General features: G+C 38.9%; 1 protein-coding gene across 4 annotated transcripts in view; it reads right to left on the reverse strand.

Annotated features, from left to right (window-relative positions):
• ADAMTSL1 (ADAMTS like 1) overlaps positions 1-26,959 on the reverse strand; it is a 507,559-nt gene that overhangs the window by 143,439 nt on the left and 337,161 nt on the right. For all 4 annotated transcript variants that reach the window (XM_087926578.1, XM_087926579.1, XM_087926577.1 and 1 more), the window contains one exon: positions 4,164-4,290. In XM_087926578.1, the coding sequence (XP_087782704.1) occupies positions 4,164-4,290 (127 nt within the window). The remainder of the gene's footprint in view (positions 1-4,163; positions 4,291-26,959) is intronic.

A 26,959-nucleotide genomic window follows, 5' to 3' on the forward strand; every position in this document is an offset into this window, starting at 1 on the left:
CTCTCTCCAGTCATGTCCAACGTATTTCTCCCTTACAGTTCACAAAGTCAGGCGCCCATCGGATTGCCCAGTTAGCTTCCAAAGGATTTCTGTAATATTTACAGTGAACAAATGGGAATCAAACCACTATAAAGATTCATACCTCCCCCCCGCCCCCGTTTTTCTTTCCGTTATTACTAGAAGAACTGCAGGCTGAGATGCAACAGGGGAGGAAGGAATCTGAAGACAAGAATCAAGAAGAGCCAGAGATGCTATTCAGCCAGTTCGCACCTACTTGGGCGAACCGCTAGCAAGAATTTGGCGTGGGTCGCCAAACCGGTAGCAACATCTAGCTGGCCACGCCCCCAACCCAGTCACCCAGTTTCTGCTCACTCGCTTGCCCCGCCCACCCGATGCTCGCTGCCCCAGTTTAAAAGAGGACTGCTCCCCCGCCCTAGCCATGCATTTTCAAGCAGCGACTTGAAAACACATGACTGTGGGTGGAGCAGCGGTCCGTTAACCTGCAAAACTGTTCCAAGGCTGATTCTTCATGGACACTAGAAGTATCGCCTCCCCTTGTGAGTAAAGTGCCTGGAGAAGAGGGAAAGAACGCTGTGTGTGGGGGGGTAAATCCAGCCATGGGGAAGTTTGCAGGAGCTTCAAATGCAAGTCCATTTACCTGCAGAACTTCTCTAATGCTGGATTCACTTTCCTTTGTGAGTAAGGTGCCTGGAGTGAGAGGGAATGAAGACCGACAGGGGGTGGATGTGTGTGAGAGAGAGAGAGAAAGAAGAAAGAAAGAAAGAAAGAAAGAAAGAAAGAAAGAAAGAAAGAAAGAAAGAAAGAAAGAAAGAAAGAAAGAAGGAAGGAAGGAAGGAAGGAAGGAAGGAAGGAAGGAAGGAAGGAAGGAAGGAAGGAAGGAAGGAAGGAAGGAAGAAAGAAAGAGGAAGGGAGACAAAGGAAGAGGAAGAGAAAGAAAGAAAGAAAAAGAAATAGGGAGAGAGAGAGAGAGTGTAGTGTGTGTGAGAGAGAGAGAAAAAGAAAGGAAGGGAAAGAAAGACAGAAAGAGACAAAGAAAGAGAAAGAAAGAAAAAGAAATAGGAAGGAGAAAGAGAGACAGAGAAAACTCTGTGCTATTATTTTTAATTGTTCCATTATTTATCATGTGTTAATATTTTACACTGTCCCTACACCTAAAGTGATTCTACTGCCTTTCTTTTTCCCAGGGCTACCACATATTTTTCAGAGTTTACATGCATTCAATGTCTATAGTCCAGAGCATAAATACATGTGTGTTTAACAGAGTTGAAAGGGAGTTTGGAGGTCTTCTAGTCTAACCCCCAGCTCAGGCAGGAAAACTGAGGATGCCAAACTCTGAGTAGAGGTCCTGGGAAAGGTGTCAGAATAACACTTAGAAGGGACTTTTGGGGAAACCCTATACCATTTCAGAGAAATGGCTGTCCAGTCTTTTCTTAAAAACTTCCAGTGATTGAGCACCCAGAACTTCTGGGGACAAGCAGATCCACTGGTTAATTGTTCTCACTGTCAGAAAGTTTCTCTTTAGTTTTAGGTTGCTTCTCTCTTTGTTCAGTTTCCATCCATTGCTTCTTGTTTGCCTCCTGGAGCTTTGGAAAATACACCCCCCACCTTTCTTTGTGGCAGCCCCTTAAAAGCCTGTTGCCTATCACACTCTTGAGTAAAGCATGTGAGCCATTTCCTCCTTTCAGTGGTCCATGAAAGTACATCTATGGTATGCAGATAATAAAGTCAGAAAAGGTGAATGACCTTTTTACAGAACTATAGATAAGTTGAGGCTGGGTGACAAGGAATGGCTGGGAGGGGAGGGGCCAGGTGAGGCACCCCTTGATGTGAGTGACATTGAGTTGGCCACGCCCACCCAGTCACATGACCACCACGCACGTCCACCCAGTCACATGACCACCAAGCCACACCTACCAAATAAGCCATGCCCACAGAGCCGGTAGTAAAAAATTTTGAATTCCACCACTGAAAAGAGCCATGAATTGGTCAGAAATTTAGCAGAAATCACACCTAAAATTATTTGTTGACTTGGTTAATATGGCTTGGTTAATATAAATCCCAATGATCACTGAAGTAATCAGAACTTTCTGGTGCAAAATGTCAGTATGAGATAGCAGTGAAGATACAGATGTTCAGTAGGTCTGCAATTCAAATTCATTATTTACTTTACTTAATAGCATCTGGATAATGTATGAATGGCTCATTAGGAAAGGTTCTTAGGGGAAAATCTAAATTACTCTTGACTAGGCCAATCTCTCTCTCTCTCTCTTTCTCCCTCCCTCCTTCCCTCCCTCCGGTCTTACTGAGATCCATTTAGGTATACTTGTTCACCTAAAATCTCTAAAAGTGGGGAATTCCCATCTACAACCCTGGAACTTTCTGGTTTTCTTTGATTTAAAATCATCAGGGCCTGCAAATGAATGTAAGAACATCCAAAGTTCAAACTGCACAAAGTGGAAGCACTATATCCTTTGCTCTTTTTGTGGCTGAGGTGTGTTTCTTGCAAGTTTCTGGCATCCTTCCTCCTGCCACTCAGCCATTTCTGCATGATCAACTTAGTGTTCAATCAATAGTTTCCTATTCATGTATTATTCTGCTTCTCCAAGAAAGGCTGTCCCCAGAGAATTTTTTTAAAAAAGGAGATGAGGTTTGTCTTGAGGTTTGCAAACTGAAAGAAAAAGCAGACGGACTCACAGAAAAAAAATGGGTGACGAACAAGAGGAAAACGGAGGGAAGTAATTTTTTAAGACAAAGCAATTGAAGCAATGAGTGTGCCTTAGCATTTATACTCCACTAAGTCTAGATTGAGATTCATTTTCAGTCGTTCTTGCTTAAGCAGTAGTTCAAGTGGGGTTAATCTCCAGACACATGCAAATTACTCATGGGTGGGGGAGGGGGGCAAAGAACTGCACCAGTCCATTTGCTGGTTGATCAAAAGGATCAAATCATGTCTTCTTCCCATGAGTTTCCTTCCAGAAAGCAAAGTGAGGTTAAAGGATATCAGAGATGATTTTTTATTGTCTCCAAATGAAGGCATATGAATCATGACATCAACGTACAATTGATGCAAATATGGAATCGGTGTGAATAGTACTGGGATATCTGATGCAAAATTGAATATCACAATGACAACATGGCATTCATGTTATCGTTTTTCTTTCCTACTGGTACCAACAAAATGGATTGTTCTCCAGTTTTCCAATGTCATGGTGCATAAAATCCCTATGTTGCATTTGAGAAATGATGAAAACCTGAGAATCAAGGCATGGAGAAGCAGCAAGAATAGAACTAAAAACCGGGAGCAGTAAGACACCGAAAATATCTAAATGCAAGCAGGAAACATAAACAGTGACGACAACAACAACAACAAAAAGGAAAATAAAGAAGAGAGAAGTTATGGAAAAGGGCCTGATATCTGTTTGTACCACAGCTATTACCATAATGAGTAATCACTTCTGCATTTTAAAAAGCTTTATATTCAAGGAAAGTATCTAAGAAAGAATTATTGGTTTACTTATTCTATTTTTAAAGCTGCTCTTTGTCCAAGCAGTTCAAGCCATTCTACATAGTTTGCCTGTGTTACCCTTCCTGCAGCCTCATAAAATACAGTAGGCTGTATTTGCAAAGTCTTTGCATGCTTTCATGGCATGTACATTCGGTCTCGTTATTTTTCAAGGCACTGACGACTGCATTGAGCATGCCCCGTTCTCCGCTACACTTGGCACGATTCCAAACACAACACGGGTTGCATACGTCTAACAGACAAGAGATCAGGCAAAAATTATTCAGCAGGTGCAGCTTTTTCCTATTACGCTGCAAGACTAGTCTCATCTGTAGAGCTGTTCTCCGATATGTAAAGAAAAATAGCTACGTTCTTTGTGACATCTGGCAAACCTATTTAACAGCTCCCAAAACAGAAGGATCCAATCCTTTTCTTGGGAGAAGGTGGAATGTTCAGAAATTAACTGCGTTTGATTTCCCAGGTTGAGGCCAGGAAAGTTCAAGAAAACATTTTTTAGGATAGCTTCGGTTGTTACTAAAAATTTAAGGGCCTTACACTCCATTTTTTTCTTTCTTTTACATATTATGGTTTGGAGCACAGTCATATTCCCACTGAGGTAAAAGTCAAGTCAACATCTTACATTTATTTGCCAAGAGCTGAGATTTATATTGGCCTCGGACAAGCCGGCAGGTGGAACCATCGCCATCACAGACCCCACAGTTATCTTCCTTCACGGGGCTTCCCAGCTGACGATCACAGCCAACAATCTGACAAAAGAGAAAGATGTGCAGTTCAAATTGAGCACCTCCTGACAGTTGGACCCATTTCTGAGCTTAGTTCCCGCCAATTTTCTTCATCACATTGTCTCCAAAGGGCCGTAAAGCATGTTCGCAAGAGAAGGGAGAGCAAAATGAATTTGCTTGGTAGAGTTCCATCTGAAATCAGGAGCACTGCTTACAAGGCAAAAAAAAAAAATAAACCACGGTGTGCAGTATTTAAAAGTTGCTGAAATGGGGTTTTTTTTGTGTGTGGGGGGGTGTATTTCAAACTCCTGTCAATATTTTTATAGTTAACATGTTTATTATTATGAAATAGTAACATGATTAAATCTCAATGAAAGTTCATCTTTGGATTTACTATCTTACTTAGCATTTTGCTGAGAAAAATGAAGGTATCCAATCTAACCGTGCATTAAACCAATGAGCGCAAGAGACAGGCTAATGCTTTTATTATATTGAATAGGAGCAAAATAAAAAATAAAAAAAACATTGCAGATACAACTTTTAAGTAACAGCTGTAATAATGACCGATAGTGTCCTACAACACTACTACAGGGCTGTCAAACTCCCAGCCTGATGTGTCACACTCTCGCCACGGCCACACCTGGTTTAGCAAAGGGGAAAAAAATCTTGATACGTTACATGACGCCACCGTGACGATGTGACTTTGACACCCCTGCACTACTACCTAGGTAATTAGGCCATGAAAAAGCACGTTTAAATTGCAGCTTTCTATGTAACTTTTATATTTGCTGCTGCCTTACAACATCCTATTCCATCATATCATTTGGGGTCTACCTCATTCTGGGTGTTGCAAACTGTTTCTGGAGATTATTCAGGCAGAGGAACAAGATCATATATAAAACCAAAAGGAAGTCAAGGAATCTGAATTCTATTTTTAGGGGTTTTTTTTTCCCAACAGGAATTAAGGGCAAAATCTCTTCCTCAAATTTTTGTGTGACCTTGAATGCTCCACTCAAAAACAGAATAGTGTCTGATCCATAAAGCAGATGAGTCAAAGAAGAAGGATCCAAATGAGTATGCCATCTCAGTCTCTGATTAAACTATTCAGGCTTAAAGCATTTTTACACAGGCTTTACAAAGCTTAAAGTAATGACATGCATTTCAGAAGATCATATTAACACTGAAATATCCTTTTAATAAGCCCTTGAAGTTTAATTTGATCTAGCTTAAACTGAATCTGTTCAAATTTTCCTTAGCTATACAACCTGACTTAGGATTTGTTAAAATATAGTTATAGACACAACATAAGGATTCAGACATGTATCTTATAACACCCCGTAGTACAGGGGTGTCAAACTCGCTTCATCATAGTGTCATCATGTGACGTATCGCAACTTTTTTTCCTTCGCTAAACCAGGCATGGGCGTGGCCAATGCGTGACGCATCTGGCCCGCAAGTTTGACACCCCTGACACAATTCATTTCTTTTAGGTTCGTATCAAAGTAACCAGAATAAGAATCTGAGCAATATGAAGCATCATTCGCATGTTTCCTAACCTTTAGGAAACTAGAAATGCTTAAAGGTACTTTCTTAAATGAAGTATTTTAGTCCTGGAAAGTGTATATATATTTAAAAAAAAAAATCAAAGCTTTAAATTTAGCACAGTACGTGAGATCTAAGGCCGTCAGGCTGCAATTGCAGAGACTGTGCCTGTTTCTTTAAAAAAAATCCACAGCTGCAAAACAAGAATGCAGCTGTGACTTCTCCCATTCCGTCTGGCGCTCCCCTTTGTTCCCTACGCTGTTTAATTCAGCATGTGTGAGAGAAGCAGGAGATAAACTACACCATAGAGGCATCTGTGATATTTGGCAATTCTAGACAGATTTCTTTCAACTTTGGCGTCTCCTACTTCTCTAGCGCTAATCATCTGTACTAGGGATGAGAAGTCACATGTAGTTGTACTCTGATGTCAGAACCAAGGAGCAAATCCTTATGTGGATCATGGCAGGGGTGTCAAACTTCACTCCTTTGATGCTTTAGCTAGCCGCAGCTGTAAAATAGGCCGATTTAGCCTGTTATTTCAATAATAGGCAACTCACCTGACCCTTACGTTTCTTCTCTGTTTCTCCTTCAAGGTCTGAAGTTTTTGTTTCCAGTTTGAAATAATTTCCCCACTATCTGAATATGATTTGTAGCTAGTGTTGACTGGCAGGAACTAACTCTGGGTTTACAGCAGGGGTGTCCAACCTTGGCAACTTTAAGACTTGTGGACTTCAACTCCCAGAATTCCTCAGCCAGCAAAGCTGAGGAATTCTGGGAGTTGAAGTCCACAAGTCTTAAAGTTGCCAAGGTTGGACAGCCCTGGTTTACAGTTTATTTAAGTTTGACTTACAGCATCCTGTTGGGGGGGATGCAAAACTGTGTTGTGATATCCCCAAAGCAAGTCCTTTTGGTACGTGCATTGTGGTGTTGCATGAATTTACAGTGATGAGATTCTGCTTTCATTGTTCTGATGAAAATAGGAAATTCCCATGGAGGCTCATGAGAGAAGAGTAAATGAGTCAGACATGTGCTTGTAACAGTAACAGTAATAGAGCCGGACGGGACCTTGGAGGTCATCTAGTCCAACGCCCTGCTTATGCAGCATATACGATTTCTGATAAATGGTTATCCAGTCTCTTCTTGAAAGCCTCCAGTGATGGGCCACTGTTTGTTAGAAGGATATAGGAAATATTTAAAAAAAATTTTTTTTACAACTGACTAGGAAAACACATCAGTGAACAAACATTATAAAAATAGGGTCAGAAAATGAGAGGAGGGTCAGACAGGAGGCCTATCCTTCTTCTGAATTGCGAGCTACTAAAAAATACTATACTGAAAATAAGGGCTTTTCAGAAAGATGATGACACTCCTAAGCAATTAAACGAAAACCCTCTGAAGATTTAAAGCTGGTAGTTCAGATTTGTCAGCACCACTAATCATATCTTCTGGACTCATGGCTGTTTTAAAAATACATAATTCAACATAGAGGTCTAATAAAATGAGAGCATGTTTTTCCACTACATGCATGGATTTTAAGTATCTGTGGTACCTAATAGCAGTCAATCTGAACTTCCATGGCTTCTCTAAGTTTATAATAAAACGCAGCAGAGCATATTCATTGTGCTTTTTAACAGTTATGGAATTTTTTTTTAATCAGTGTGTTTTTAAAAAAAGCCACATGAAGGTATATAGCCACTGCGAGCACCAATTTCACTGAACTAAACTTGTCACAGGATTAGCACCCCTATCGAAATCTGATGAATATTGCAGAGATAGTGTCGCACTGCATCCTCATAAGAGGGATATGATTTAAATGAACACATTTGTTGAACTTCTGCCACCAAATTTCAGCAAAAGGAAGCTACAGAATATGATTTCAAGCAATGGAGAGAAATTTTGAAGAGCCAATAAAAAGATACGCCAAATCACTTACAATAGTGCGAAACAATGAAATCTAATGCAGCAGTCAGCAACCTTTCTGGGTCCATAGACTGACGGCAGCAGCAGGGAAGGGGATGTTTCACACACACAACCTAGCTTGTTGGGGACACCTGATCTAGTGGAACCCAAGAGATATATGCCTTTTCGGGGCACCTGCCCTTTAGAACAGAATTCTCCCTTATATCAGATGGCCCCAACCTTACTGACCATTTGTAAGGCATGATGACCCAGCTTTGCTCTCAGAGATTCGGGTTGGGACACTGGTAGAACCTGATAAATTATGGTGTGTTCCTGTGAGGTGCTTTGATTACTTACTGAGATAATTATTTAATTGCATTTTATTTTCTTTTATAAACTTGGAGAGGGGATGTTAGGGTTTGCACCCTATGCCAGTCACCCCGAATTACTTGTTGAAGACGTGCACCATATAAATGACTTGCATAAATAAAACCCAGCATTGCATCCACCAGTTATTCTGAATAGGAATCACTGTTCCATCTTCTTTACCACCAAGAAATTTGTCATTGAAAAATTACGATCCCTATTCCCCCTTTCTCAGAGCATAAACATTGCCTTGGAGAGAAGCCATTTCCACATGGCCCTTATTAACAGGTGTATGATTATTCCACACTGGAGACGGAGGGTGGGTGCCAAACTCACAAGAAAAAGCAGATGTTTCAGGAGACAGGCATCAGACTTCAAAGAAAATATATACTGTATATATCCATTTTTTGTAGACACCCCTTGCTCCTGCTTCAGGCAGACTCTATTTTTTTTCTGTTACTATCTCAGGATCAGGGGCAGACAACACCGATTTTTTCTATCAAAGTGGATACCACTCTTAATACTGCAACAATTGAATGATTGGCACGTGTCATTACAATGATGTTGGCGTCAAATCATCTAGGATAGAAAACAAGAAGTCATTATGACCCTGCACAACCAACCAACTGCCAGATACAGAATTGAGTTTATTCTTTTGCAAAGTGGATGTTTTGCACATTTAGAGATTCAATTTTATAACTGTGCCAACTCCAAGGGATTCACACCTTCCGATAAAGTTTGATCTGTAGACAGGTAGTCCTCGATGTATGACCATAATTGAGCCCAGAAATTATGTTGCTAAGCGAGACAGTTCTTAAATGCATTTTGTCCCATTTTAGGACCATTCTTGCCACAGTTGTTAAGTGAACCACTGCAGTTGTTAAGTTAGTAACATGGTTGTTAAGTGAATCTGGCTTCCCCATTGACTTTGCTTGTCGGAAGGTCGCAAAACGTGATCGCATGAACCCGGAACACTGTAACCGTCATAAATATGAACTGGTTGCCAAGTGTCTGAACTTTGATCATGTGTCCATGGGGATGCTACAAGAGTCATTAAGTGTGAACAGTCACTAAATGAAGTGTAAGTCGGGGACTACTTTCAAAGTTACAACGGCGCTGAAAAAAAGTGACCAATGATCAATTTTCACAGTTACAACCTTGGCAACATCCCTCTGAACATGTGATCAAAATTCAGAGCCTTGGCAACTGGTTCATATTTATAACGGTTGCAGTGTCCCAGAGTCATGTGATCCCCTTTTGCGACCTTCTCACAAGTAAAAGAAAGAAGAGGGAAAGGATCCACATAACAATGCATTTATTATCACAATAGAATAAGTTAAGTATTGGCAAAGCCAATGAGGAAGCCAGATTCACTTAACAAGCGGCTTACTGACTTATCAACTGCAGTGATTCACTTAACAACCGAGGAAAGAAAGGTCGTAAAATGAGGCAAAAACCTCACTTAACAAATGTCTCGTTTAACAAAACAGAAATGTTGGGCTCAATTGTAGTTGTAAGTTGAGGACTACTTAGTATCTGCTTGGAAGGTTAAGCACGGCTTTAGCACAGGAAAAATAGAACAAGCATCTAGAATGCAACCCAATGAATTGCTTACTGTGGTCTGAAACAAGTCCCCGGCATGAGACCAAAAAGGCTGCCTTTCAAAGGAAAGGTTCTATTCCGTAGCATTTATGCTCGTATTTAGAACACAGAACATAGAATAACAGAATTGGAAGGGACTCTGTCTGCGCAAACACCTAATTGAACTGGGCAGATAGAAAATTGTGGTACAAATTTATCACACTAAAATTCATACCTAAAATAGGTTCGCAAAGCAATATAGGACATCAGAAAGTTCAGCAACTTAAGGCACTAAGGCTTGTGTAGATCATAAACTGGTATCCAAAGGAAGGCCTAGCCATCTGCACCCCATAATTATAACTATGTTTTCAATATACATGAATTTTGGCTCTTCCTGCAAGTTTTTTAAATAGAAACCACATAAACTAGCCCAGCAATGACAAGACTTCCTTGAGCCTTGCCTGCTCATAAAATGCCTCAGGGTAAAGTCTTTTTCATATTCGTTCCTTGTTACCATTGAGAAACTTGGCCAGGAAATAGTATAATAAAAACAAGCCAAAAACCCTAGCCAGGCATAGATAAATCTTTTTTTTTTCCTTTCAAAGGTCCCTTCTGCGCCACAAATTTTATGATCAAGAGCCTAATATTGGAACGGGTGTTGCTAATCTACTTAAACACTTGCTTTTAATTTGAACTTTGTCCGTATTTTATAATCTGTGTGACATGTACCCTGTAGCTTTAAGTCTGGTTATTTGAATAGCTACAGACGACAGGATGCATCCTGAGTAAAAACTCAGCTCTCAAAAGTTGGTCACCAGAACTGACTGCAAGAGAGATGTAATTTATTTACAGGCTGTGTTGTTAGCTAATCTCAAAAGATTGTAAAGAAAGAGAAAAATGTGTAGGCCTGGAAAAAAAAATGGAGGCTAGGAATCCCAATTCTGTTTAATTTCCCTCACAAATAAATGTGCCACAGGCTCTGTTAGATAAAACAGAAAGGACTGCTTATTATTTTAACAGAGAAAGGAATTTAACAGGGATCTTAATATATGTCACATTATTCCATCTTCTAAAGTGAGCATAAATGTGAATATGATACATCTCCTCTCTATACTCTTGCTTCTTTGAGAAAGAAAAAGGGAACGAAAAGAAGGGCCCTTGTGAAACTAATTCTTCAGACCTTCTTACATTTCTTCTGCAAAATACACACGCGTATAATAACCCATTTGGAGAAAGAAACCTGGCCTTTTATGGACCATGATACAAGGGCAACCTTACATGGACTGGGATACTTTGGTGATGGTAACTCGTATCTTAATCATACTGTTTGTTGGATTACTCTTAACACACTCTACATGGGAAGCCTTTGAGGTGACCCAGAAGCTGCAGCAGGCCCACAATGCAGCAACTAAATGGCCATGATCACACAACACTTTTGAAATCATTGCACTGGTTAATCACAGGATTTCAGGCTCAACCTGAAAGGGTGTGTTAGCATCAGGATCCTCTGAATCTGCCATCCAAAAGGAACCCCCCTCCCTTTGCAGCATGGAAGCTAACTAGCACTCTTTCTCTCTCTCTCTCTCTCCTCCCTTCCTTCCTCTCCTATCTTGAGGAAAATCTGAAAGAGGGATTCCCATGTTTGCCTTAACTTCTTATAGGAAAGGTGGTATATAAAGCACTTGGCTTCCCTTCATTTCTCCCCCCCCCAAAGATACCTAACCTTCAAATAAAAAGTCCCAAAGGGACTATCAAGCAGAATATGAGCTTTCTTATGCTATCTTCATTGAAAATATGGGAATTGTATGGTGAGCATATGCTTGATGTATTTATTTTTTTTATGAATTTCTGGGGGTTGTTTGAGTTCCTTTCCCCCTTCTATCTTAGGAATGCTTTGAGTGTGAAACTCCCTACAGATATATTTGATGAAAAGATTATACGATATAAATCTCTTCCAGATTCTATATGTTATAGAGAAGGTTACAATCTCTATTTTATTTTTTTGGGGGGACGGGGCTAATAACTGTTAAACCACAGGTGCATTACATTTATAACCACATCGGACTTTTCAATGGCATATCAGGGAACACATAATAAACATAATATGTGAATAATATATATAATATGGGAATGGGATTTGGAAAACTAAATTTGATTTAATTGTAATTGCATAAAATTTAAAATTAACTAATTTGATAAAGTTACACGATGCCCGTTGAATCATCTCCTGGTTAAAGCCACAACAGTCTATTAAAGTAATGACCAGCATTTTAATTTGGGCTCAGAAGCTGATTTGCTGCAATTTAAGTGCCATTCTGCTATAGCTGCTACTGCTGCATTCTGCATTTGTGGTATAGTAGCTTCAAATGGGTCTTTGTTAGCCCAAAGATGAGTAAATAATAGCAAAAGTCAGTAACTTCTGATCCAAGAATGGAATTGATTGAGATACTTGGCCATGGCCTCTATCTACTAATCTATCAGGAAGAATCATAAATCCAAGACTACCTCCAAGTTGTACAACCATCTCTTTAGGGTTATGGTGGTGAAGTCTTGTCCAAAAATTAGAACCAAAGAGCTCCTGACTGAATAACAATTGTATCTTGCTGTGATTCATCCTAGTTACTTATAGCTTCAGTTCTGTTTCCTCCAGTGCCTTGTGGCTTGCTTCTAGGCACCAAATGAAGATTTCCTCATAAACTGAAAGTGGTTCCTTGAGGGAGTTGGTCAGGGAATTGTTCAAACTCACATCCTCATGGCCGTGTCACATGATGTATCGGGACTTTGTTTTCCCCTTCACTAAACCAGGCACAGGCTGGGAGTTTGACAGCCCTGGAATAGGTACTTTAGTACCGGGGTCTCCAACGTTGGCAACTTTGTGGACTTTAACTCCCAAAATTCTGGGAGTTGAAGTCCACAAGTCTTAAAGTTGCCAACGTTGGAGACCCCTGCGTTAGTATATCCAGCATCAAAAGGAATGTTCAAATCATCAAGGCTATAGTGATGTCATGTCCAAAGTACCTTACACATTTATTGAAACAATAAGGCTTTTTTCGAAGGCTTCATATAAAGTTTTCTGGTGCGGATAATAAGCCTTGACAACCCTAAAGTTTTCTGCTTGGTATGAATTGAGGATGCAAGGGGAGCATACAATATCCTTTCTTTGCAGCCTTTACAATTATGTAACAAGTGGATAAGTGTGCTAGGTTTCAAGATGGCTTTAAAACTGTCCGTATTGTCAACTATCTCTTGACCTGGTCTACCGTCAAGGGCTTCCCAGAAAATACCAGACTTACATGTCGGTGCTTTAGGGCAATCATGTCAATGGCCCATTCTGTTTCCTCTTTGTTAAAACAACAGGAGAAGGTCAACAACCTTGACTTCTGGAAAATTCCCTAGAGCACTAAAACATTTCTAAAACCCCATCAGTCTCTTCTGTATTATATTAACAATGATAATATTAAAGTTTGGTAACTTTGGTAGCTTTGGAGATGGCCTGTGAAGGCTGCATACAAACATTTGCATGAAGTTCGTAGAGAACTATGTTAAAATAAGGAATCAAATTAAATATAAACCCATCTTGGAATCCTTCTGTGATATTATATTTGTGAATTCTAATGCAGCTGACTTTTTCAACATTTCTAGGAGTAATGTGTGGATTTGAACAGCACAATATTTCCAGCTTCTGTTTTGTGTTGTGGTGCAATTTCTAATTAAAACTTTGGTTAACTAAATGTGCGCTTTAGGATAATACACACATTTAGACAAAGTATGTTACTATAGTGACAGCTAGTTTGATGTAGTGGTTAAAATGTCAGACTAGAAACCTGTGAGTTCTAGTCCTGCCTTGGGCACCAAGCTAGCTGGGTGACCTTGAGCCAATCACTCTCTCTTAGCCCTAGGAAGATGGCAATAGCAAACTACTTCTGAAAAACCTTGCCAAGAAAACAGGGGCTTGTTCATTGCAGACTCCAAGAATTGAACATAACTGAATGGAAGAAAAAGAAGTTGTCACAGATTCACTTCATGAGATATTTAAAAAATGAGTAGAGTTCATGATAGAGTACATGATTTTCAGGGGAAAAGCCCCAAATTCAATTACTGTTATGTCCAAATAAGACTACGGTAGATTTATTATTGAATTCTTGGAGAGTCTCTTCTAATTGTTCTGAGTTTACCCAAACTTTTAAAATGAGATGGGCAGCTATATACTGTATATCACATAAATAATGATTTGATGCTGAAAATACTCAGCTGGGTATTTCAATAGCCTAACTCACTATAAGCCCTATGTATAAACCCTATGGCACAATACCTTAAGCATTTTTTTTTTTAAAGATACAAATTATTGTGAAGAGAATGGAATGTATTTATCAAAGAACACATAAGAAATTGGTATGCATCAGAAATAAACCAATTCATCCAGTCTTCTGTAACTCTGTACCAGAGTTACTAGATCTGGTATGCAGAAAACCACACAAAATGGCGGCAAAGAGCTACAGAAAGCAATACACTCTAAGTACTGCTTGGTTGTATCTGCAGTCCAGATCTAAAATGATGCCTTTTTTAAAACACAAATTTAAGCACATGGTGTAATACCTAAAAGCCAGATACCTTTTGGTCCCTGAGCTATAAAATTCCACAAGCTTTTCTTCATTTCCCAAAATGCAACAATGATAAACAATCATTTCCTGCTTTTTCCTAATACTATAATCAGCTCCCTTTGTCAGTTGCCTCGCCCTACCCAATCTTTACATTTTTGTTGCTCATTATAGCAACCACCTTTTATAAAGCATTTTTAGAATCAACAAGTAAGACCTGCACATAACTTAGACAATTCAGCAAGTACTATAAGAGAGCTTTTCTTGTTACAGTCCTTCGAACCAGTCATGGGGGCTAGGTGCTTTTTTGGTCCATGCTGCTTTCATGACAATATTTTCAGAGGCATTTTCTTCTGCAGGGATGTTTTAGTCTAGGGCAGAGGTATCCAAACTTGGCAACTTTAAGACTTGTGGATTTCAACTCCCAGAATTCCTCAGCCAGTTATGCTGGGAGTTGAAGTCCACAAGTCTTAAAGTTGCCAAGTTTGAGGACCCCTGCTCCAGAGCTAAGAGATTGTGATTGGCCCAAAATCACCCAGCTGACTTCAGTACCTAAGGGGAAAAACAGAACTCAATTCCCCCTCTCCTATATATAGTTCAGCTCCTCCAGTCACTACATCAAACTGAATCTGCTTATAACCTTGCTGATCGCAAATAAAACGTAGAAATACACACGGCAGTCCTTGATTGGTTCCTAGCAACTGTTCAGAGTTATGACGGATCTCCCCAAGACACTTATGACCCAGTTCTGCAGTTCCGACAGCCACCCGCCCTCTCCTGTGATCCTGTGATTATTATTTTTGGGTGCTCAGCAACCAATCCACGTTTATGGCATTTGCAACATCCTTGTGGTCACGTGACCATGATTTATGATGTGGGTTTTTTTTGGGGGGGGCGGCTTTGCTTTAATTCTAGTTTCTGGCAAAACAACATAGCAAACTATGGGTTCACTTAGCAACCATGAAGCTCACTTAATAACTGCTGCAGAAAGGTCATAAAAATGGGTCCAGTCCAGTGATGCGATTCAAATTTTTTTACTACTGGTTCGGTGGGCATGGCTTGGTAGGCATGGCTTGGTTGGCATGGCATGGCATGTAAAATCCCTATTCCCTCCCCACCCCACTAGCCTGCTTTCCAGCTCCGTTCTCATGTGCAGGGCAACAAAAGAACACCCAGCCAATCAGCTGGGACTTCGGAGGCAGAGGAGAGATGGGGTTGGCGGGGCCAGTCAGAGGTGGTATTTGCCGGTTCTCCATACTACTCAAAATTTCTGCTACCGGTTCTCCGGAACTGGTCAGAACCTGCCGAATACCACCTCTGGTCCACTCACATGGTGATCTGCTTTACAATCGTCATGACTTACAACTGTAATTGCCAAGTTCGATTACGGTCTTAAGTGGAGAATTAACTGTATGCAGAAGAAACATTTAAGAACTTATTTTTTTTTTTTTTTTATATAAATTTTTATTATTTTTTTAACATAAAAAACACAACAACAAAACATAAAAGTATCAGCTCCCCCATATTTTTGTACACACCGTAAGTCGGTTGGTCCATCGGTTTTGTGCATTCACCTCATAGTCACAATTACAGTTACTTTATATAATACTCTTATCAATACAAATTTATAAATCCTAGTATCGCTATTAAAGAAAAAAAAAAAAAATTTGACTAAACTTTTATTCGGTCATGCCTTTATGAGATAACTATATTTTAAATATTTTATTCTAAAACAAATCTTATAATCATACCAATTCTATCCCAAATATGAAAAAGAAAGAAACAAAAAAAAACTATTATATAAATATAGTATCAAAAACCAATAAAAGGAAAGAGAAAATAAAGTCATTATTATTCCTTATTATCTAACTTTTATATTTTAATATTTCATCATTCAACCATTGATAGAAAAGATCCCAAACTAAATAAAATTGTTTATCTTCTTGCTCTCTAATTTCAAAAGTCAATCTACTCATCTCAGCACATTCCAAAATTTTCTTTACAACTTCTTCTTGCAATGGAATTTTCTCATTTTTCCAATTTTTGCAAATACAATCCTAGCAGCAGTCAATACATTTACAATCAAATATTTCAACTCTTTACTATAAGTATCTGGTAGTATTCCCAATAGAAAAAACTCCGGTTTCAAGTCTATATGCTTCTTTGTCATTTTTTCCAGCCACATGTGGATTTTAGTCCAATATTTTCTAGCATCCTCACAAGTCCACCACATGTGGTAGTATGAACCAGGTTTCTGATGACATTTCCAGCATTTTTCGGATTTGTTCTTAAACATTCTTGCTATCCTTGTCGGGGAAAATGCCACCTGTAAAACATCTTATACAAGTTTTCTTTATAGGCTGTAGACATTGTCATTTTATAATTTTGCGACCATAATTTCTGCCATTTCTCTAAATCAATCCCATATCCAAAATTCCTCCCCCACGCAATCATAGTTTCTTTAACTTGTTCTTCCTCAAGCTTAATTTGCAATAAATAACCATACAATTTTTAATCACCTTTTCATCAGTACCCATCAAAATCTTATCCAAGTCAGTTTGCTTATCATAAAATCCCTCTGCTTTGGAATCCTCATAGTACTTTGAATATATTTGCAAATATGAAAACCAATTCATCCGTATACCTTGTTCTTCCAATTTTTGCATCGATTTAAGTTCACCCTTTTCATCTAATAATTCCCCATAGTTAACTGTTTGTTCCTTTTTATAGATTATAGGATAAGAAAACGCTTCTATCGTCGATAACCAAACTGGAATTTTCAAATAACACTGTTTTTTTATCTTCTCCCAATTCAACCACAGAGACTCCCGTATATAATGCCTTCTAAAATACCCTGTGTTTTAGTTCCTTGTACCATAAAAAAGCATGCCAGCCCAACAACAAATCATGACCTTCTAATGTCAACAATCTGGTTTTCCTTAATGTTATCCATTCTTTAACCCACGTCAAGTTTGCAGCTTGGTAGTACAACTCCCAATTAGGCAGTCCAAACCCTCCTCTAAATCTAGCATCCTGTAAAAGCTTTAACTTTATTCTTGCTTTCTTACCTTGCCATATATACTTCAAAACAATTTTATTTAAATCCTCAAAATATTCTTTTCCAAGCCTAATTGGTATTGTTTGAAACAAAAATAAGACTCTGGGTAAAATGTTCATCTTAATTGTTGAAATCCTTCCTATTAATGACAATTGTAAGTTCTCCCATTTTTCAAGTCTTGAGCTATCTGTTGTTTAAGTTTAATATAATTATTCTCCTTCAATGTACTACATCTTGATGTCAAATATATCCCCAGATACTTAACCTTGTTTGTAACTTGAATTTTTAACAGTTCTGCCAACTCTTCCCTTTGTTTCAGCAACATATTCTTTGACAAAATCTTTGTTTTATCTCTATTTATTTTCAAACCAGCCACCTCCCCATAGACCTCTATCTTTTCCAACAGTTTGAGGCTGTTTCTATAGGGTCTTCAAGATAAAGACTAGGTCATCTGCAAAGGCTTGTAGTTTAAATTCTTCCTTTTTAATTTTCATTCCTTTTATAGTTTTATCTTCTCTGATATTTCTATTCAACACTTCCAAAGTCAATACAAATATCAAGGGAGAAAGAGGACAACCTTGTCTTGTGCCTTTTCTTATATTAATAGGATCTGTAAATTCTCCCTCCATCATTACCTTAGCTGTTTGTTCATTATAAATTGCTTCTATTGCCTGAATAAATCTTCTAGCAAAGCCCATCTGTTCCATTAAAAGTAACATAAATCTCCAATTCACGTTATCAAATGCCTTTTGAGCATCTAAAAATATCAAAGCCATTTGCTTTTCAGGATGTGCCTCATAGTATTCCAGGGTGTCCAGAATTACTCTCATATTGTCTCTGATTTGTCGCTTTGGCAAAAACCCATTTTGGTCTGGGTGAATAAAGTTATTCAAGTACTTTTTAAGTCTTTCTGCTAATATTGAAGCAAAAATTTTATAATCTGCATTTAGTAAAGAAATCGGTCTATAATTCTTGATTTGCAGTAGGTCCGCCTCCTCTTTTGGAATAAGTGTAATGTAAGCCTCTGACCATGTTTTAGGTATCATCTTTTTTAACATAACTTCATTCATAACTTCTAACAGTGGAATACACAGTGATTCTTGAAAGATTTTATAAAATTCTACAGGAAACCCGTCTGGACCTGGTGCCTTTCCATTATTTTGTTTCTTAAGTGCTTGACTTAACTCCATCATTGTTATATTACTTTCTAGCATTTCTTCAATCTCTTTAGGTATCTTAGGTAGATTTGCATTCTGTAGGTATTGTTTAACTTTCTCCTCATCAATGTCTTCTTTCTTATACAAATGCTTATAAAAATCATAAATAATCTCTTTTTTTTCTTTGCTGCCATAACAAATTTTACCTTGGTCGTCTATTAACTGCGGTATTTTCCTCGACTCTTTCTCCTTTCTCAATTTGTATGCTAGCCATCTACCTGGCTTATTTGCATCCTCAAAATAATTCTGTTTAGCATTCCTAATTTTCTGTGCCAGTTCTTCTTTCTCTATTAAATCCATTTTATGTTTAGTTATATCCAGTTTCATTTTAACATCTTTTCTGTGTGGCATTTTCTGTAATTCTTTTTCAAGTCCCTTATATTCATCATCCAAGGCTTTAAGAGTTCGCCTTTTCCTGTTGTTCTTTTTTTCTTGTATAGTCTATTATCAAGCCTCTAACATAGGCCTTCATTGTGTCCCAAACATTCTGTATTGAGGTGTCTTCTTTTCTATTCTCTTTAAAGAAGAAGGCCAATTCTTTCTCCATCCATTGTATAAATTCCTTATCCTTTAAAATAGAATTATTTAATGTCCATCTCGATCTTTTCCTTTGTCCCTTCCATTCAATTGTCAATGGGTTATGGTCAGCCCAAGTACTTGTTTCAATATTTACTTCTTGAATACTAGACATTAAATCTGTTGAGATCCAAATCATATCCAGTCTGGACCATGATAGATGCCTATTTGAATAGAGCGTAAATTGCTTAGATTTATCATTTCTTTCTCTCCATATGTCTTTTAAAGTTAATTCATCTATCATTTTAAAAAGGATTTAGGAAGAGTTTTCCTGTTATGCTTTACTGTTGTTGCAATATAGTCAAGTCTATTATCCACAATTCCATTAAAGTCTCCCATCATAATTACATTAGCATAGTCAAGTTCGGCAGTCTTAGTATGTAATTTTCTATAGAATTCTTCCTGTTTATCATTCGATTGCATAGATTGCAATCAAAAGTATCTTTCTATTATTGTCCATTATTTCTACCATTAATATTCTCCCATCATCATCTGTATAAATCATTTTTGCTGGAATGGCCTCTTTAATATATAAAACCACCCCTCTTTTCTTGGATTGTGTCAAAGAGGTAAACAATTTCCTAATTTTGGTTGTAATAACAATTGTTCATGTTGCTTTTTAATATGAACTTCTTGTAAACAAATTATGTCGAACCTTAATTTCATTAATTTATGGAAAATCTTCCTTCTCTTAGCAGCTGAGTTCAGTCCATTTATATTCATTGTAATCAATTTTTTTTTCTTCCATAATTATGTTTTATATTTAGATTTAACCACTCTCGTGGGTCTTGCCTCACGTTGATCTTTAATATCCACTTGTCCACCTACTGCACCTTCTTCTTTTCCAACCTCCATTTGTTCCTCTTGAAATTCAATTGATGGGACCTCCTTTCCTGCTCCTCCTTCTCTGCCTCCAAAAACCTCTGCGCAAAACAGTTCTGCTTTCTCAATTGAATCAATTCTATGTCTCTGTTCCTGCCACGTAAACATCAATCCTTCTGGAATCAACCACCTGTAAGACACCTCTTTTTCCAATAACCTTTTAGTCAGGAATCGGTATTCTCTTCTCATCTCTCTCACTCTTCTAGGTATTTGTTTTAAAACCAAAATTTCTTTACTTTTGTATTTCAGTGGCTTCTCTCTTGCTACTTGCAATATTTGTGTCTTCAAAGATTTTTAATAAATCTAATATGAACTTCTCTGGGTAGGTTATTTCTCATCGCATATCTTGTAAAAACTCGATATATCTCATCAATTCCATCCATCATCTTCTCTTCTGTTATCTCGGCGCCTCCGCCAAGATTCCTGCCATTATCGCAACCAAATCTTGTCCTTTTTCTTCTTCTATATTTTGGAATCTAAGATAAAATTCTGATCTATCCAACTCCCACTTCAACATCTCACTTTTTCTTGTTCAATCGCTGTTAATCTATTGTCGATATTTCCAATTTTCTCCTCTCTTTGTTTGCCTCCCTCTTCAACATTTTGGAGTCTCTCTTCATATTTTTCCATCATCTGTTCCATCCTACCTGTTCTTTGTTCAATAGTATCCATTTTTACCTTAAGATCTTGAATTCCTTGCATAATCATCTGGAAGGATACTCTTTCTTGTTCTTTTTCTTTCTCTTTATCTTGCTTTAACAATGTCTGGATTGAACGCTGTCCAGATGGTGGGGAGGCAGAAGCAGACATAGAGGCACCCGAAGATATAAATTTCTTACTCATTTTAAGTGGTTCCAACTCTTCAAGTTTTTCAAATTTTAATCCACAAAAAAAGAAAAAAATATGAAATTTTAATCCAAGGTAAAAGGCCAACAATAAAAAAGCCAAAAGTGAGAGAAAAAAAAAAAAAAAAAAAAAAAAAATTCTTCAAATTCTTCCTGACCTTAGTCCAATAAAAAAAAAAAAAACCATAAAAAAAAGTAACAGTAAAAATAAAAACCCAATAATAATAATAAACAAGACAAAGCCAAAAAGGAAGAAGGGAAGAAGAAAAAGAGAAAAACAAAAAACAAGACAAAAACCAAGAAAAATAAGTTTCTTCAGATTCCACACCTTAGTCCAGCCAGAAAAAAAAAAAAAAAGAAAAGAAAAAAGAAAAAACCTCAATTAAAAAAGGAAAAAGAAATAGTCCGCTAATGTACATTAAAAAAAAAAAAAAGGAAAAAAGAGAAAACAGGATCCAAATAGGCAAAAGAAAAAATAAAATCAGTTAAATCAAAATAAAATATAAGTAGAAAAAAGAAATTCAGAGGCTTCCTTTGCAAATAAATCAAGCTTAAAAGTCAGGACCTTGATGTTAGTGAAGGGGTTGGCAGAACTCAAAAAAAACAACAACACTGCACTCTATTTAATTATCCAAGGCTCTAATTATAACTCCCTTCTCTTTCCCACAAGCTTCAAAGCTGAGCCATGTATATCCAGAAAGACACCTGTAATAATATTCCACAAAGTGCTTTCCTCTATCTTATCAGGGGATGTCCTTGAGAAGAAGAGTCTATTTTTCTTTTTTTTAAATATTTCCGAGCCTCTAGGTGGCAGTGTTACAAAGTATCATAGTTCTCACTTTCCCCCTCCTCTCTTAAGGGAAAGCCGACACAATACACAAAACAAAAACCGAAAAATCAAACAAAATCAAGAGAAGCCTCTAGCCCAGAAAAAAAAAAATAAAAGTCCAGAAGAAGAATAAAACATATGAATATATAGAAAAAGAAAACAGTCCAGTTATCCAATAAGTAACAATAGAGTCCGGAAGCAAAGAAAAAAAAAAAATGGATTCTCTCTTTGACGTTTCCCTAAAAAACGCCGCTAAATCAATTTTGTCAAAAAACAAAACAAAAATCACACAGGTTTCTTCAGATAATTAGAGTAAACTTTCCAAATTCAAAAATTAAATAAAAAAAAAGTTCTCACCCAACCGACAAACTCTTTCTCAAACTCTTTCCGTCTGGAGTCGCCCGGCCTCAGCAGCATGGGGGCTGCCTCTCCGCCGCTGGCAAGAAGAGCTTCACCCGGGCTCTCCAGGGATTTTGCGGTATCCCGGAATCCTCAGGATATGCTCTTCACGATGGCTGTCCCTACGGGACAGCGTGGGTCGTGGACCGGCCAGTGGCGGAGATATCGGCTGCAATCGAGGAGCTCGATTGCAGACCGTATCGCCACGGCGCAAGCTCCTCCCATCTCCCTCGAAACATTTAAGAACTTATTGATAGACCGATGGCACTAACAGTGAAAGCATCTTTGTTCCAACATGTTTAAAACAGCATGCTGGACAGCATATTTATTTTAACTTACACAAAGCTTGCCCATCAATCTTTGAAATACATCAAAGTATTAAAACACCAAGAATCATTACAAGCTAGCACGCTACAGTATTCAGATTATAGCATCTGTAATTCTTCCTCAGCTTCAATGACTTCATTATATAGCTGAGTATCAGCACTTGAGCCATTCCAGCTGAAAGCACGTACATTTGCTTTTAAACACACAGAGCTCCTTTTGTTGATACCAAATAGTCTTTTGGTCAAATGCAAAGAGCTGCCCCCCAGCACAGCCCACTGGAGTGCATCTTTATTGTCAGCACTGGAGCCAAAAGAGGCCTTCTGTTGTGCAATCAGATAATTGGCTTGCACCCCTTGTGAAACCAAATTCGGTAGGTTCAACCTGACCTCAGCAAAACGCTGAGGTTTAGACTTGGAGATCTTAAATTGCAACTCAATCCGTACGCCGCCAAGGAAAGTTCGCACAAACACAACATAAAACTAAGAGAGGCAGAAGCATAGCCGGCTGGGAATACAATGGTTTCAAAAAGTCACTAATTTTCCAAATGGAAGGAAAGATAGCCAGCGTTCATTTACATTAAAGCGGGTGTTTAAAGGCCTGAACTAGTTAGCATTTTTCATTGAACACACTGTAGAGCTTGAAGCCATTTTAAAGACAACCAGATGATAAATCTATTCATCATAAAATAAATGCCACCGAGCCTGGAGCCCTGGATGTGGTTGAGTTCATGTAATGATGTTAGTTCTTGTGGTTGATTGTTTTTTTCGCAGATGGCCTATATGCTGTTTAAAATTCTGTTATATTTTTTTAAAAAATCTTGTTTTAAGAGCTGTTAGCTGCTCGGAATCATGTATTTAAGACCAATACATATAAATTCAAAAAACAAACAAATCCTGCAAACAAGGAGATAAACTTGAATCCTGGGGCTTAGGACCAGACCGCTAATGGATGAAACTGGAGCTGAACTCTCATAAAGAATAACTTGTCCTGGTTTATGTTACCATTGCCATTGTTTTGTATCACTATCATTAAGTCATGACCGAGGAGACTTTGGGAAAATGGTGGTCAAGAGATCACAAACATACATTTACAAACCCTGCAACACAACGCCAAACCCTTTTTGAGGCACCTGGAAATTAGCATGCCTTGAGGCAGGTATGGACAACCTGTGATCCAGTGAACTCTTGGCAGGGTTCCCAGATCTCCTTTCACCTTTTTTTTTTAGCAAAAAAAAAAAAAATTCTGGCCTAAATGTTGCTATGATATGAGAAGAGTAGCATTTGTTTCCCTTGGCTTGTGGCAAAGGGGAATTTCAATTCAGAAATTCACCTTGGTGTTCTCTTTCTTTCCCTCTAGCCGAAAAGCTTAAAATTAGTGTGTTCCCAAGTACGAATGCAATATGTGTGTGTGTGTGTGCGTGTGTACAGGTGTGGGTGTACTTAAATTGATTTGGTTTCCAAACAGCTAGGCCACCATTGGGATAGCCTCTGGCATTCAAAATGTAACCATTCACACAAAATGCACACATACCAACTCAAAGCGTCCTGCTTACAAGGAACAGGCTCACTTCAAAAGCTCCAACATTGTCCACGTGAAGCATTGTTAGGAGGCAGCCAGGTGAAGAAAAGAGCATCACACTGAAAAGAATGCAGTCAAATAATGCTGCTTTCTGACAGCACCTATTGAATGGGAAGTTAACGAGTTGACAATATATTCCTTGCAGACAGCTGGTCATTTGCATCCTTTTAGAGCAAGGGTCTTCAAACTTGCCAAGTTTAAGACTTATGGACTTCAACTCCTAGAATTCTGGAGCTAACATGACTGGAGGAGGAATTCTGGGAGTTGATGTCCACAAGCCTTAAACTTTCCAAGTGTGAAGACCTTTATGTTAGAGGGTTGCTGAAGCACAATGTTTTTGCAAGACTACAGGAACCAGGAGCACCACTCAGGTGATCCTGAGGACACAGATAAACCTCCAAGTGCTTCCATGACCCTCTAAAAGGATGCCAATGACCAGCTGTCTGCAAGGAATACAAATCCTTCCCTTCCCCATTAATCCTGTCAGAGCTGAAGAAGTTTCTTGGATGAGAAGCGAAATGTCTTCAAAGAAAAACAAAAAAGTCCAGTTGCCTCTTGAAAAAAAACACCTTTGGGACAACTGTGAGTTGGATGACTGAGAATCTCTACAGACAGTTGGCAATATGGTTGTCACAACAGATCAGATGATACTTGCACTACATCGCTGTTTCCTCGCAATGCAGAGTATAAGGAGCATCTTAGCAGGACGTCAAAGCCAATAGATTCACTATTTTTGGAATGTGTGTAAAAAAGATATTTAGCCCAAATGTTCATCTTCCTTCCCTCTTTTGCACAAGTTTTAGGATTCGTGCATGGCTCCCAGAGACAAGATGAGACAGTCTTATAGATTTTGAACCCTAGCTTGGTTCTAGAAGCCCTTTTTATGGTCAAAGCTCGATATTAGAAACTAGGGAATAAGACAGTGAAAATGAGGATATGCTTTTCCTGTTGTCAAAATCATAATTAATTGTCCTGTGCTTTAGATTAGGGATACCAGTTTTCAGAAAGAGATAGCTGATTTCCAAGAAAGCTGAGCCACATACTATTTTGCTTTAAGAAATAAACACAAGTTTGCCTGAAAATTTTTATCTGTGTTGCATTAACCGTGTACTCCGCTTAGCACTACTGCCAGCTCAGACTGGAGTCTGACAACTTGGCACAAGAAATTCCTCCCCCTCTTTTCTTATACCGGACTGACACAGTGGTGAGAACAGTATGGTTTACAACAGCTGATAAATCTAACTAGGGAGATCGGCTGATTGTATCTGAACAAGGCCGCAGATCTCAAGATAGACGGCTGAATGATTTACAGCCACATGTTGCATGTGGTTTGGTTGCAGGAGGATTTGGGAGGTGGCTGAGGGAAAGGCGTCTTTAAGAAAGGGCACGTGCAAGCCACGGAAAGGATGGGGAGGAGAAACAGCCCCATCTTTCATAACCAAGACAGAAGAATGTCTGTAGAAGTTCCACGAAAAGGCTCATCCACACAGCCCACTGTTAGGACTGGAGGAAAGTATGTTGCTTTGAATACCACTGTTACCACAGCAAATGTGTTATCATACCTCAGGAACAAAGAAATCAAAGTTGTTGGAGAAAACCAGTAGAGCAAGGTGTCAAAGTGGCAGCGACGATCCAGCCAGTGGTAGGATTCACATTTTTTTCCTACCAGTTCCGTGGGCATGGCATGGCAGGGGAAGGATACTGTAAAATCCCGATTCCTTCATCACTCCTGGGGGAAGGTTACTGCAAAATCCCATTCCTTCCCAGTCCCCACCCCACTAACCTGCTTTCCAGCTCCATTCTCCTGTGCAGGGCAACAAAAGAAGACCCAGCTGATCAGCTGGGACCCGGAAGCAGAGAATAGATGGGGGCGGGCCAGTCAGAGGTGGTATTCGCTGGTTCTCCGAACTACTCAAAATTTCTGCTACCGGTTGTCCAGAACTGGTCAGAACCTGCTGAATACCACCTCTGGATCCAGCCCAACCTCCATATCTGAGTCACAAGAAGGGGGGACAGGACTCTCTAGACATGCCTGGTGACTAGGAGTCAGAACAATGACATGTCACAAAGCACAAGAGCACCAGCCTACCCCAGAGACTGGTGGTCTTGTACTTTATAACACCCAACCTTTGCAGCTACTTCCTCAACCACCTAGATAACTCAGTGGCAATGGCTCAGGAAAACGATATGATCAGGAGAAGAGATGTGGGTTGAGAAGAGACTCGAAAGCCTCCTAATTTGGACATTCAGACAGAAGCAGCTGGTAGAAGGAACACATTTTGAGTTCTGTGGCAAAGCATAGATGTTGCCCGAAAGATCTTGGGGCCATATTCACAGGAAGATTGTGCAGAATGCCCTACTTACAACCAAACCTTCAACTACCTGTTTACTTTAAAGTAAGCCTTTAAGCTTCTTTAGAGGCTCAAAACCTTTCATTTTTGTGCACCACTGGGAATGTGAGAAACCCACATTCAGATTTCTGGAAGGCTGACTGAAGAACACAAAATGGGAGACTATGAGGCAATTGCTGAAGAGAGGCGTCCAGAGTAGAAGTAGCCATAGAGACATGGAGTGTCAGGTAATTTTCAAAGGGGTTAATTGGAGTTCATGAGGTTGTCAGTTCTCTTGGAACAGGGCTGTCAAACTCCTGGCCATAAGCTGGATGCGTCACATGCTGGCCACGCCCATGCCCAGTTTAGCAAAGGGGAAAAAAGTTGCGATACATCACGTGACGCCACCATGACACTGCGAGCTTGACACCCTGTCTTAGAACAAGCTCTTCTCTTGACATAGGAGACCTCCTTTCCACCAAACACAACTCTCCCGCTTTGGATTGCTTTGATCCAGCTTCAGCTTGCCTCTTCTTCCTTTTCTCAAACTGTATTAATTCTATTTATATTTGGTGTGGGAAAAATGCCCGTTTAGAATACCAAATTCACTTGGACTATGCGAAGCATTCCAAAGTGTTGTTTCACAAAACATGTTTGTGTGGGTGA

The sequence above is a fragment of the Pseudonaja textilis genome, chromosome 2 (genome assembly GCF_049901715.1).
Source record: "Pseudonaja textilis isolate UNSWEBS1 chromosome 2, rPseTex1.2, whole genome shotgun sequence".
NCBI classification, from domain to species: Eukaryota; Metazoa; Chordata; class Lepidosauria; order Squamata; family Elapidae; genus Pseudonaja; species Pseudonaja textilis.